A 14,489-nucleotide genomic window follows, 5' to 3' on the forward strand; every position below is an offset into this window, starting at 1 on the left:
AATACCGAGAGGCAATGAGACTCTATGCTTCATTTCAGTTGTCACAAAGTTCAAAGGACAAGGCGGAAAGGGACCATTAGATTGAAACAAAACAGCAATTCTGAGAAACATCAAAGGAATCTTCACTTCAGTCTTAGCCTGCCCTGCTGAAACATTCCACTCCCTCATCGCCACTGCTTGTTTGGAAAACATGAAGGAGAATATGTTGGAGTTGTAATGCTGACAGAAAGCACCTGCCACACTGAATCCATCTTACCACATTCTTTAAGTGGTTCATCTGACCAGTCTTTGCAGTCCTTGTCAGAGTCACATACTTTCTTTGAATCAATGCACTCTCCACTTCCACACAGAAACTTTGAATGTCCATTACAGGGGCTCACTGTTTGACACCAAGAACAACATTATTAGATCTCAAGGGACGCCATCACTTACTTGGAAACACGTCACTCAGTAAACAGCACTAACCAGTTTTGCAGTCTAGCTCATCGATGCGGTCTGGACAGTCAAAGACCTGGTTACACTGTTTGGATCCATGAATGCAACTCCCATCACCACACTGGAATTCATCGGGCCGGCAAGTTACCTTTGCTTTAAGAAGAAAAGACAATGCTTTGTTTTTAAATGTTTCTATTTTTATTGTTATTCAGAAGAAAGTTTATTAAATTATCAAAAAATCTTAATGTTTAAAAAGCCACCAGGATAAAATTTAACACCGGGCAGACAACAAAACTAGAAGAGGGTCTTGAGTGTCAAAGATTTTCAAAGTCAGGGAAAGTACCATTCTATCCTTTTAGCTCATTTTCTTTCTCAATCATGGAACTTCCCAAAGATAAAGAAATACCAGACTGCAAACCCAAAAGTCTGACTGGTCATTGACAAAATTGTAGGCTCAAAAATCAGTCACAGTACCTGCCACGCCTATCGTTATTTGTAAATGCCACTGTTGCTATCGGGCCTGCAGAACAGGCTTCAGGGGTTCAATGGTCTCTTGTTACCATCTTGGCATTCCACCACCCCAAATGAGTTGCACTGTGGGATTACTGGATATTCCTACTTTGGTCAAATCTTCCATTTACTTCTGTGAGATAACTGTTGTCCTTTGCTACCAAAAAACACTTCGTGTATGTACTTCTTGGGAGTCAAGCCTCCCATGTTCTATGGAGAATAGAGTGCAAATTCAGCCAGAACCTCAGAGACAGAGGTCCGAGTTAACACGAGGCTTTCTACAAGTCAGCATCATAGACACTTTGGACTTGACGGTACAATGGCCTGATACTCCCCATGGTTCTCCAAGTTTCATTTTATCCTCTATAAATTCATCGCGTTGCCTATATCCTAATTGGCACTAATCCTGTTCACTCATCAAACCAATGCTCACTGTTGCCTGTAAATCCAGCATCTTTCAGATTTTAAGACCTTGTTTTTAAGGTCTTCTTGAACTTCTCCATTGCTGATTCCTGCAGATTTTAACTGCTCCACCATGCCTGCAGGCTCTTCAACTCTGGAATTACTTCCCCGAGTTTCTCACTCTCTTTCTAATGCATTAAAACACTCCATAAAATCTATCTCACACTGAGCTTTATTTCTATTTTCCTGCTGTATCCTTACATGGAAATGCTGTCACATTCTGTTTGCTAATGCTCTGAGAGTGCATCCTGCCAGTAAAGACACACACACCAGCTAACTGGATAAGCTAACGCAGGGCACCTGACTCCTAAAGAACCAGATTCAGTAAGCATTCCAGGTTTTCTTTGCGGGGGTGAGGTGAGAAATGCTTAAAAAATCTATTTGCTTTTATGTGTGTAATACTTTTTAATTACAGCTGGTTATTTCAGCATGTTGTCAATTTAAACTGAGGTCAGTTAAGTCATCACAGAGCAGAAGAAATCATAGTCTCTGAACCTGCTACAGATGAATTAAGTGCCTCACTACATGCACGCCACAGGGAACATGGAGAGACAGCACACTCCCAGTCTGATAAACTTAGAGATAAGAGAACTTACGACAGCCAGTTTCGTCTGATCTGTCCTTGCAGTCTATGCTTCCGTCACATTTCCAGTTGAAGTGGATGCACTCGCCATTTGCGCACTGAAACTCGCTGGCTGAGCAAGCGTCTGTCGGCTTCTGAGTCGCCGAGTGGCCGCAACTCTCCACGCTCTCGTCCGAGCCGTCGGGACAGTCCACGTCACCGTCACAGGCCCACAGCTCGGGGATGCAGGTGGAGCTGTTGCACTGGAACTCGTGGGCTCCACAGGTGGGTGGAGAGCAGTCTCGCTCCTCTGTGCCATCGCCACAGTCGTCGTCCCCATCGCACACAAACAGCATGGTGATGCACTTATCATTATCACATAAGAATTCATTCACCGAGCAGGTCTTCTTATCTGTGGAATGTGGAAAGAGCCACTATTACAAACGAATTGATAAAGTCTTGCGTGCAATTTTAAAAAAATACAATTATTTCCCTCTTTTCATCAACCCATGCTTCAAACATCTTTTAATCATGTCCGAATTCACTGACTAATGGTGAATATCGGGCACAGAAGTTGTAAGCGCACGTGAAAGTTGGAACAGAGTGCTGGCAGGTCACTCAACAGATGGACCATTACAGCCCAACATAATCCCTTCCTCACTGCATATGCACTCTCCAGCAGAGTTACCGGTAGGGAATCGCCCCTCTCCCTGGGGACAGCCAAATCCAATTACGGTGCCCAGCTGCAGTTGGCCAACATCACTCCACAAGAGCACCTGCATCTCAATTCAGCTTACTAACGTCCAGCCTGTGCTGGATATGTCCGCGAGGAAATCCACAATGTCAAGGACAGAAATTGTGTGGGAATTTTAAAATGACATATGTTCACAGAGCAGTCAATTAATCAAAGCTAATTAATTTTACAAATTACTTTTCTTCAGAGGATGATTCAAAAGTGTAGTTTGGCGTCATCAACATGTGTGGGGGGTTTCACAATGAGCTAGCTTTCCCCTGTGAGCGCTGCCATCCTGCCTTTACTCAAGAAACGTGATCTCCAAGGTAAAACCGTGACAACAGTAGGAACTGCAACAAACTGATCGGCCATCTGTTCAGCCGTGGACAAAGTCAGTATGCGTTCAGTTGTTTTGAAAGGCTTCACAGAGGCCATAGGCATTATTTGCAGCAATTGTCCTTTAAAAATAGAAAAGCAGCCACTCGGGCTTTGGTGATATTTACATCAGAGCCCAATGCTTGCTTGTCAAAAGACAACCCCAGCCAAAACAAATCCCATCAGCAGATACTGATATATATTTATTTTCCAGCTGGTCAGTGACAGTGATCAGAAGGAAGAACCATGGCTTTTAACGCCCTCTCTGGCATGTCCTAGCTAAGCTCAACGCTCTCTGCCAAGATGGGTTTTCACAGCACCACCCTGCAATGGAGCATGGAAACTTGACATGTGTAGCAGTCAGAACTACGCAGGACGATAGTTCACTTCTCTTGCTGAACCACGGGGGAAACGAGATGGTAAAGGTTGGGGCTAGAGCTGGAGCCATACCCAAAACTCACACGAAAGATGGTCACACACTCACTTTCTCTATTTGGGATTGCTAGGTGGGAGGTATCCTTTAGGAGATATGGAGATGGTGGCAATTAATACAAATGAGAACCAATTTTATTAAGCTATTACAAAATGTGAGCTACAAGCAGTAATTAGCTTTAAAATTAAAAGCACAATCGCATGAAAAAGCACCACTGCCTGGAGAGAGCTGCCTATGAATTCACAGCTGGAGGCTGCTCAAGACATTCTCGTACACATTTGCTAAACACAAGATAGTGGAACTATGTTAACTGGCCTACATCAGACCAAACATCGGACATTTCCAACAAAATTTCACAGCGTTCTGAAAGAGATCAAGGCTTCACACTAGTTATTTGACAATTGGCACAACAAATATGGTTATCTGCATATTTGCTCCATCAATTAATAATCAGGATAGTTGTGTACTCAGTGTTAAACCATACGACACTAATTTTGTGTGTTTGCCCTCAGAAGCTCTTGGACCATTCACGTGAATATCTTTCGTCTCAAAGTTGTATGATGGTGGCATTACTTCAGACTTACTCCCTTTGTAAATATACAATTTATTGGAACTATGTGCCCAAGATAGTGAAATAAACTGTGCAATTGTAATTACTGAAATTTACACAATCACCTGTTGTTACCTGTCTTCTTTAAGAGCATAAAACCTTGATGTATTCTGAGTTCTAGAAAGATTCAAGAAAGTACTTCTCCCAGGAGAAAAAGCTTCCAAGGAGGTCTCCTCCTGAATGTTTATTTGTGCTGAAATAAACATTTGTGTTTATTTCACAATAAACACACTCAAAGTCACATTTGGGGGGTTGTCCAAGCTAGGGTTAAGTTTAGAGCTTGAGCTGTACCTAAATCCCCCAAAGGAAATTCACACACTCACCATCTGCACAATGCAACTCGTCAGTTCCATTCCCACAGTCCTTCTGACCGTCACACTGCCACGAAAGTGGGATACATCTGTTTCTGGAACAGCCAAATGTGTCCGGTGGGCACGTAACTTTATCTGCACCACACGGGAAAGAAAACAGTCTGAGTGTGTTTGCTTCATGAACGTGGAATTTCAATCAAGCCTCTTTCAAACCTTTGGGGCTCACATCAGCCCCGGTCACTTACACAGCGTGACACACTGCAATGTACACGCAGTGAAAGAAGGCTTAGGATCTATAGCCCAGGAAGGAAGCAGGACTGAACCAGAACAGAAGCAGAGGTAAATTTGGAAGCCAGTGAGTGGGAGTACCAAGCCTGAGATCAAGTCTCCAGGAGAAAGCAAGCAAATCGAGTTTTCAGCTTTGAGGTCCCAAGAAAGAACAAATCAGAGAACTGAACCTCGATTTCAGCAAAAGTAGATGTTTTAAGGGCAAGAACAAGCACTTTCTTTTTGCTTTTGCTGCAGATGATCATTCCATGAAGTTGGGGGAAACCATTGTATAGACTTCTTTTAACTTTGATCTGAAATTATTCTTTAAAATGTTTCCGCTTTGTCATTAGCAAACAGCCAGTTTATTGATTATGCCACAGAGCAGTTTACGAGAAACCAAACGATGAAGCATCCATTTGTAAATTTGGATTTAAAATGGTCTAAACAACAAATGCATGTGATGAGCCCCAAATGGTGCAGACACTTTATATATTTAAAAAAAAAGAATTGTATAGATTTTCACAGTGGAAAAACATCACTGACTGCATCCAGATGTTTTAAACAATGGTGTGCCTTTAAAGATGGACGAGGCAACCATACCCAATATGACTGTGCCCTAAAAGCAATGGGTACAGTATGGGTACGTGGTGTGAAAAAGACCAAAAGAAGATCCCAACTTGAAAACTTCTTGATTGTTTTTTTTATATATAAAACAGCAGACAAACGCATAATAAACAAATCAGTAGGAAACCGGAATCAATTGCTCTCATTACTGGGCTTGATTAGATTATTTTATTCATGAACCTATTCGTTGGAAAATGCACATAAACTGCCTGTTATCAGGTTAAATGCATTCAGCTTATTTATTACTGCAATACATTATCAAATGAAGTTAAACAGCTACTATGTTTACAATTCAGTTTAAGAATTCTTTGTCTAAAAAGACATAATGAAGGTATCAAGAGTAAAATAATAATATAACACCCTATACCTCACCCCATGTCCCACCCACGTGCTTCCTGGGTAGGTTCTAGATACAAAAGGTTCCGAAGATGTTGGAATTTGTAACCAACACACATAAAATAATGGAGGAACTCAGTAGGGTAAGCAGCGTCTAAAGAGAGGAATAAAAAGTCAATGCTTCAGGCTGAGACCCTTCAACAGGACTGGAAAGGAAGTGGGTAGAAACCAGAATGAGGAGGTGGTGGGGGGGAGAAGTAGAGGAGTGCAAGCTGGCGGGTGATAGGCGAGACCAGCTAAAGGGGAAGCTGGGCGGCTGGGGAAAAGGGGAACAATTGGAGAAGGTCAGAGGTCAGAGGTTGACAAGGCCGAGGAAGGAGGAATCTGATTGGAGAGGACAGTGGAGTAAAGGGAAGGGGGTGAGGAATTGGAGGGAGGTGATGGGCAGGTCATGTGGGCTGGGAGAAGGGGTGAGAGGGCCATCAGAAGGGGGAAAACAAGAAAGAGGGGGGAGTAGGGAAAGAGGGGGGTGATGACCAGAAGTTGGAAAAATTGATGTTAATACCATCAGGTTGGAGACTACCCAGATGAAATATGAGGTGTTCCTTCCCCAATCTGAGTTTGGCTTCCTTGTGGCAGTAGAGTAGAGTAGTGTGTACTTACCCTCAACAATCTCTGTTTTGGCTCCTCACACCTTGTCCAAACCCAAGGTACTCGCCTGGGTCTGAACTATGCCTGCCTTTTCAATCGTGCAACAGCCCATGTATCAAGCCTACACTGATAACACTCCCCAACTCTTTCTGATGACTGCATCGATGCTGCTTCCTACACCCACGCTGGGCTCTTTCATTTTGTCAGCTCTGCCTCCAACTTTTGCCCTGCCCTCAAATTTACTTGGTCCATCTTTGACACCTCTCTCCTTTTCCTTGAGTGTTCTGTCTCCACCTCTGCAAGTTATCTACTGACACCTTTTACAAACCCACTGACTCTCAGTTATCTAGACTATGCCTCTTCTCACCTGTCACTTGTAAGAAGACTATTCTCTTCTCTTATTTCCTCTACATCTGATCTCAGGATGAGGCTTTCCATTCTAGAATACCCGAGATGTCACTTTTTTCCGAAATCAGCATTTCCCTTCCTCCACTATAGATGCTGCCCTCACCTGTATCTCCTTCATTTCCTCTCCTCTTAACCCTTACATTTGTCCTCACCACCAAGCATCCATAACCCGCACATCATCAGGTTCACAGGCGAAGTGCCATTGTCTATCAGGGCCATTTATTATTTCTGATGCTCCTAGTGTAGCCTTATCTACATTGGTGAGACCCGAAGCAGATTTATCAAGAACCTTTTCTGTCTGCCACAAAAGGCAGCATCTCCTGGTGGCCATCCATTTTAGTTTGACTTCCATTCCAACATGGCCTCCTCTACTGTCACAATGAGGACAAATGCACATTGGAGGGGCAGCAGCTCATATTCCAACTGGGTAGTCTCCAACCTGATGGTACGAATATCAATTTCTCCAACTTCTGGTAATGACTCCTCTCTTTCCACCTCTTTTTTCATTTTGCTTCCCCATTCTGGCAGCTCTCTCATCCCTTCTCCTCTCCCCCCCACCACCCCACTCTCATGAGCTGCCCATCACCTCCCTCTGGCTCCCCACTTCCTAACCTATCCTCCACCTCTTCCACCTATCACCTCCCAGCGTCTCACATCATTCCCCTCTCCCCCAAATTCTCCCTGGTCCAGTCTCACCTATCACCAGCACGCGTCTATTCCTCCCCACCCCTCACCTTATTTCAGCTTCAACCCCTTCCTTTCCAGTTCTGATGAAGGGTCTCAGCCTGACGTCGCCTGACCTGTTGGTCTTCCTCCAGCTCTTAGTGTGTGCTACAGATTTATCACCACAAGGCAGTTCATCACCAACATCGCTGCTAGCTTCAGGCTACAGCATTGCTACAGATGCCCAGACAACAAACAGCTCATGAACTGTAGCCAGCTGCAAACTAGGTTGATATGCTCAGAACATTAAAGTCATTTGGGTTTGTAAGAGGAGAAAAGAAGGGTGGAGAGGATGTTTTCAGAAGTTTCAAACTCCTGCAAATGCATAACCTTTCATGGTCCAGAAGACACAGTCAGGAAAGCTCACCAATGCCTCTACTTTCTGAGGAGTCTGAAGAGAGTTGGACTTTGTACATCCATACCAAAGTCATTCTGCATCCTAACATGTTATCTGACCTGCTGGATTCCTCCAGCATTTTGAGTGCGCTCTGGGTAGAAGCTAGTTTGTAAGATTGGCTGGAGATCCCAGCTGCTATCTGACTTGCCACCCTCAGCATAAATTTGCTAGTACACAGGGACAGTCATCATTAAACCCAGAACAAGGCATCATGCATATGGTTGTCAACCATCAATTCAGGACCTTGCCCGAACAGATTTCCACTGGTTGGCAAAGTGTCACGTGACTTTCTTCACTGCCAGCATCATGTTAATACAGTGTTGTGCCACTGACTCAAAATCTTGGTAACTAATCAAAATTAAAAGCTCAGCAGTCCCTAGCTTTTATGGGACAGAATGTAGATGTCTTCCCTCATCAATAGCCCATGGCAATAACCACAAGGCAGGTGAATAGAGAGGAGAATATAAGCTTCGGGTCATAGACACGTACAGCACAGAAAAGGCCGCTTCATTACATACTGAAGTGTGGGGCAAGCAGCAGTTAAAGGTATTTACTGAGTCATGTTAGCAACAGTACACACTGGCAACTTAGATCATGGGAGCAACAAACTGGGCCTGCAGAGACAAAAAGCATGTGCACTCGAAAGTCAGCACCAACAGAGAGCACTCTCCGTGCGTAATGCACATGCCCAATCAATTCACCATGCTATCAAACACCCACATGCATACCTGCCACATTCTCAGAAATGATCTGATAAGAATACATTCTTGACCCATGCTGGTTCATTCACGGATCTAATCCGTTCATGTTACATGACTGGCCTGTTGAAGTGCTTGCCTAAGATATCTCTGAAACGTATCTGATTTCATCATCTCTTCTGTCAGCGAATTCCAGATATCAAACAAAACTTTATCACCTTAATTCTACTTTAAAACTATTCCCTCTCACCTTAGGTCTTTATTATTTTATTTTTGATATACCTGTAATGAGAAAAAGGTCCTGATTTTCTACTCTATACCTTCTATAATTTTATACATTTCTGTCATGTTTCCCCATGGCATCTTTCAGTCCTGAGGAAACAAGCCTAGCCTATCGAATCTCACCCCATTTCTTTCTAATTCAAACATCCTAGTGAATCTCCTCTGATTTCTCTCTGCTGCAACCACAGGCTTCAACACTACCATCTGCCTCCTATCAACAAGCCAATTCTGTATCCAATTAGCCAGGTCACCTTGGATGCAATGTTCCTTAACCTTCTGGACCAAACTATCATGCAAAACCTTTCCAAAGCCCAACCGAAGTCCATATAGACGATGTCTTCAAAAATCTTCTTAGTTACCCTACAAAATCTCAATCAAATTAATGAGACTAGATTTCCCTCTCAGAAATCTATGGAGTTACAAGGGAAAAGAGATGCTGGAATCTGGAGCCACAAACAATACGCTGGTAACACTCAACAAGACGAGCAATAGCTGTAGGTAGAAAGGAATTGACCCCAGTTCTGATGCATGGTTTTGATCCAAGATGTCAAAAATTCTTTTCTTCCCACAGAACTTGCTGAGTTCCCTATTGCTGACTATCCCTGATTAAATATTAATTGATAAAGGAGATGGAAATGCAAAACCACATCTTTCCAAATGAATCAATTAAAGGAAAAACTAATTTCATTAGGGTTTCCTCATTTAGTTCTTTCGGACTGGTTAGTACCATGAAAACCAATGCCTTTGTAACAGCCGCATTGAAAATGTACTCCAGCAGAGCTCTTCACCAGCAATAGCGAAGTAATCAGTTAACCACCCAGTCAGAATCATGGTTTAACATCACTGTCAGGAAATGTGTTCTTTTGCAGCAGCAGTCCATTGCAATACATTAAAAAAAACTATAAGCTACAAGAAATATAAAGTATATTAAAAAATTAAAATAAATGAGTAGTGCAAAAAGAGAGCAAACACAGTGAAGTAGTGTTCATGGCCACGTCTGCATTGAGTTACTGCCACAATATTAGCTTTGAATCGGATTCAGGTTTAATATCACTGACATACGTCATGAAATTTGTTGTTTTGAGGCAGCAGTACAATGCAATACATAATTTTAAAAACTATAAATTACAATAAGATATATATATTTAAAAATTAAATAGGAGGTGAAAAAATAACAAAATCAGAAAAACAGCAAGGTTGTGTAACCTACACAAAATGCTGGTGGAACTCAGCAGGCCAGGCAGCATGTACAGAAAAGAGTACAGTCCACGTTTCAGGCCAAAACCCATCAGCAGGACAGGATGTCGACTGTTCTCTTTCCTATAGATGCTGCCTGGCCTGCTGAGTTCCTCCAGCATTTTGTGTGTGTTGCTTGGATTTCCAGCATCTGCAGATTTTCTCTTGTTAGTGAAGTAGTGTTCATGGCTTCATTGTCCATTCAGAAATCTGATGGTGAGGAGAAGAAGCTGTTCCTAAAAGTATGAGTGTGTCTCTTCAGGCTCCTGTACCTCCTCCTTGATGACGGGCAATGAGAAGGGGTCATATTCTGGGTGATGGAGTTCCTTAATGATAGATGTCACCATCTTGAGGCATTGCCTTTTAAAGATGTCCCTGACGCTAGGAAGCTGGTGCCCGTGATGGAGCTGGCTGAGTTTGCAGCCTCTGCAGCTTTTTCCGATCCTATGCCGTGACTCCTCCACACCAGACGGTGATGCAACCAGTTAGAATGCTCTCCACAACACATCTGTAGAAATTTGCTAGAGTCTTTGCTGACATACCAGGTCTCCTCAAACTCCATATGAAATATAGGATTTAGCTGGCTTGCTTTCTTCATAATTGTATCAATAGTCTGGGGATTAGATAGCTCTTCAGAGACATTGACACCCAGGAACATGAAACTGTTCACCCTTTCCACTGCTTCTTCTTGGCTCCGACTATTGTTGATGATCTTCTCCTTCTCCCCCTTCTTCTTCATAGATCATCCCTCAGGATAGAGGATTACTTGTGTCCACGCAGGCTGTGTGAGACCCAGTATGTCTGGCAGGGGATGCCAATCTTCCATTTACGAGGGAGGAGGCAGTGGAAGTGGTGAGGTGTTGCACTCTTCCTGCCATTTTCACAGGTCCTTAGTTTGGTCCAAACACTTGGACGACTTGCATTTCCTAATAGCATTCCGAATACTCCTTCTCTACTTTGAGCCAGACTGGGTCAGGGATATACACGACGTTGCATTGTGAAACAGTTTTGAATACATTCTTTAGTCTTTCCCTTTATTCATTCGGCAATTTCATTGCATAACACTCAGGACAGAGTGTATGTTTTGGGAGTCTGGTGCAGGAGGCTCAGCTGCTGACCAACAGCGTGCCACATGAAGATTCTTCAGTGCCAGCAAGACCGTCTGTGGCATAAACATTCAAGGCTCCTCTGCAGTCAGAACCAAGTACAAAGGTGAGCTTATCAAGGAAGACAATACCCACTGGAAGGAAGAATCAACAAACTCTTCATCCTTGCTGTGAGCACTCTCAACTCTACAGCAGCCTAATCTCATCAGCACATTGCCAAGAAGGCCATATCCCAGTTTAAAGTCAACAAGGCTTCAAGAGCAAACGGTATCCTGGTGAAGTTCACAAACACATAATCCAATTTTCAACATCTGAAAAGTGAGAAGTAAACTGGGGTCCTCAGAGATGCCATAATCGTGATTACTTTGAAGAAAGGACAGGAAAGGATGGCTGATGCTGACCACAGAAAATGCCTCTGCCTGGATTCTTCTCAAACACGCTCCTCCCATTTTAAAGTACTGCTGTACCAATTAATCAGCTTGGATTAAGAACACAGGAGATTTACCAGACGCTGGAAATCCAGAGCAACACACACAAAATGCTGCAGGAACTCAGCAGGTCAGGACAACATTTCAAGCTGAGGCCCTTCTTCAGGACCAGAAAACAAGGGGGAAGATGCCAGAATAAAACAGAAAAGAAGGGGAAAAAACACTAGCTAGAGGGTGACACGCGAAACCAGGTGGGTGGGAAAGATAAAGGGCAGGAGAAGAAGGAATCTGATAGGAGAGGAGAGTGGACCATGGGAAAAAGGGAAGGAGGAGTGGTTCCAAGGGGAGGTGATAGTGTCTACGTCATGGTGCAGCTGACAGGATCTTCACTGCACATTTAAGAGAAATACAGCGAGGAGATTTATTGACCTTGCTAAAGCCATTCACTCTGTTAGTCCAAGGGACTGTAGAGCATTCTTCTCAAATTAGGCTACCAACAGAAGTTTTCCTCCATCTTATACATCCCTTACAATGCCACACAAGGCATGACTCAGAATCAGAATCAAAATTAGGATAAATATCACTGGCAAATGTCGTGAAATTTGTTGTTTTGAGGCAGCAGTATGTTGCAATACATAATAATAAAAACCAACTATAAATTACAATGTTTATATTTAACTTCTATTTAATAAGTAGTGCAAAATGTCCTACTGGTCCTACAACACCTGATCGATCTCCCTCCTGTATGCCTCCTTGAGATTCTGCCAACAATAATTGTGTCATTGTCAAATTTATAAATACCGTTTGAGCTGTGACTAGCCACACCATTGTGGGCTGTAAACAACGAGTCTACAATAGAGTCAAACAAAGCTCTATCATTGTCTTTACACTTGTATCCCCCTGTTCATTCTGCACCTCACCAACAATCCTGGCACAGGATCAGAACTAACATAGAAGTGTCGACCTACAGCAACTACATTCCAGATTCAAGTTCATCAGAACCTCAGTTGTCAGACTGCAGTACATTGTCAGTGTTTGTACTGATATGCCCTCGAGGCCAAACTCCAAGCCACAATTGTCGCTCTCACTGAAACATACAAGAGGATGGGCCTTACACAAAAAAATCCACAAGACAAAAGGTTCTTTAACAACCTGCCCTTACTCTCCAACAATATTTCCTATTACTCGATACAGATCACTAAAATCAACTAATTTTAGCTGCATAATTCATGCTGAAAATATTCATCCAAGAGTCAAACCAAGCCATATAAACCAGGGAGGTCGCAGAGCAGATTCCCTAGTCTACACAGAATGAGATAATTCAAACCATCACCACACCTGCACAACTGGCCAGAAGGAAAAATGCAGCAAGGACATGCACACCTGGTCAGTAAATCGTGTCGGAATTGAAGCAAAAACTGGTCTCAAATTTCCAACATCTGGAAACAGATGAAAACATTTCTAAGGATCAGTGACCTGTAACAGTGATGCTATTTCAGGAATTTCCTGCTCGTTTCATATCTTACTGGAAAATGTACACAGTTGGAAAGTAGGCAAGGACAGGAACAGCTTCAACCATAATACCACGACATGTATTGTTTTGGCTCGCATCCAACACTGATACTAACAAGCTTCGGCTCCCACCACACCCCAGTGTTATTAAGAAATGAATTCTACTACTCACTCGAACTTCCCTCTATCTTATTGTTAAAAAATGAGTGTGAATTCACAGAGACAACCAGCTACCTTGATATTTAACACAATGTCATTTTTTCCCCCCAGATTGTGGCATAATTCAATAAACGTCTCTTTAAACATGTTACTCACTGCACAATTTATCGGCCTCATCCGAACCATCTGTACATTCTTCTTCTCCGTCACAGCGCCAGTTCCCCGAGATGCATTCTCCATTGTCACAAGTAAAATGTGTTGCTGCACACGTGTTCTTAGCTGTTTAGTAAGCAGAATACCCAACAGTTAGCACTATGAAAATGAAAATCAAGTTGAGCATTCATTAAACCAAAGTTCTGTCAAATGTTTCATTTGCATAAAAAGACGGCAGGCTTCATTTAAATATTCCTTGGGGGAAAGGACAAGCATCAGCCCAAGATTCACGTGTGAAGGGTACAGCTTCTGAAGGATTCCCTGATGAATGGACACTCATTTAATAGGTACAAGTAGTAAATGGAGTTTGCAACATCGTTGTAAACTACTGACTGGCACTTTACACAAACTTTCTCAAAAAAAATAGCAATTATGTCTGGCCTATATTCCAAACCAGAAAAACTTAACCAAAAAAAAATGCAAGATCAGTAATCAGTTACTTTTCTCCCCCCAGAGCTCTAACTTCAACTTAATCAGACTAGGTAACATTTCCACTGGCTCAGAACAAGGGACTGGACAACTTAATAATAAATTCATTAATATTTATTCCTATTATGGATAACTATCAAGTTCTATACAGGAACCAGCTGCACCTACACACCGAAAGATTATAGGCCTAAGCACACTAACTGGTGAACAGTAGGTACTGGCTTGATTTGGTGGACAACCTGATGTAGAGATATGTTGAAGATCCTCGGGCTACGTAGTCCATGCTGGCCCATCCACAGTAAGAGTCAGCTATAGCTTAATGCTCTGCCAGTTACTCTTGCAAGCGTGCCTCAAAGCTAACATATGAGGCTTGACTTGTGGGCGACAAGTCATAAGTGTCTTGCTATTGAAGTTGTACAAGTCTGCTATATCTGATCACTCGTCGAGCAAGCAGCCCCTTCCATCAGCCTACCACACCAGCAATTCCTGGAAACAACGGGCAGCCACAACTCTTTAAAGGAGGTGCACCCTGGCATCATCAGGCAGAAGCAGGTGGAGGTTAGGAGAACATGGTTGCAGACAGGAT

The 14,489-nt window shown here is 42.9% G+C and overlaps 1 protein-coding gene across 7 annotated transcripts in view; it reads right to left on the reverse strand.

Moving 5' to 3' along the window:
- Positions 1 to 14,489, reverse strand: part of LOC140737136 (low-density lipoprotein receptor-related protein 8-like) — a 114,839-nt gene that overhangs the window by 31,126 nt on the left and 69,224 nt on the right. For 4 of the 7 annotated variants that reach the window (XM_073063336.1, XM_073063333.1, XM_073063331.1 and 1 more), the window contains 5 exons: positions 13,418 to 13,540; positions 4,444 to 4,566; positions 2,004 to 2,381; positions 466 to 588; positions 257 to 379 (listed from right to left, as the gene is read on the reverse strand). In XM_073063336.1, the coding sequence (XP_072919437.1) occupies positions 257 to 379; positions 466 to 588; positions 2,004 to 2,381; positions 4,444 to 4,566; positions 13,418 to 13,540 (870 nt within the window). The remainder of the gene's footprint in view (positions 1 to 256; positions 380 to 465; positions 589 to 2,003; positions 2,382 to 4,443; positions 4,567 to 13,417; positions 13,541 to 14,489) is intronic. The other 3 variants (XM_073063337.1, XM_073063335.1, XM_073063334.1) reach the window with 2 other exon arrangements.

The sequence above is a fragment of the Hemitrygon akajei genome, chromosome 12, assembly GCF_048418815.1.
Source record: "Hemitrygon akajei chromosome 12, sHemAka1.3, whole genome shotgun sequence".
Classification (NCBI taxonomy): Eukaryota; Metazoa; Chordata; class Chondrichthyes; order Myliobatiformes; family Dasyatidae; genus Hemitrygon; species Hemitrygon akajei.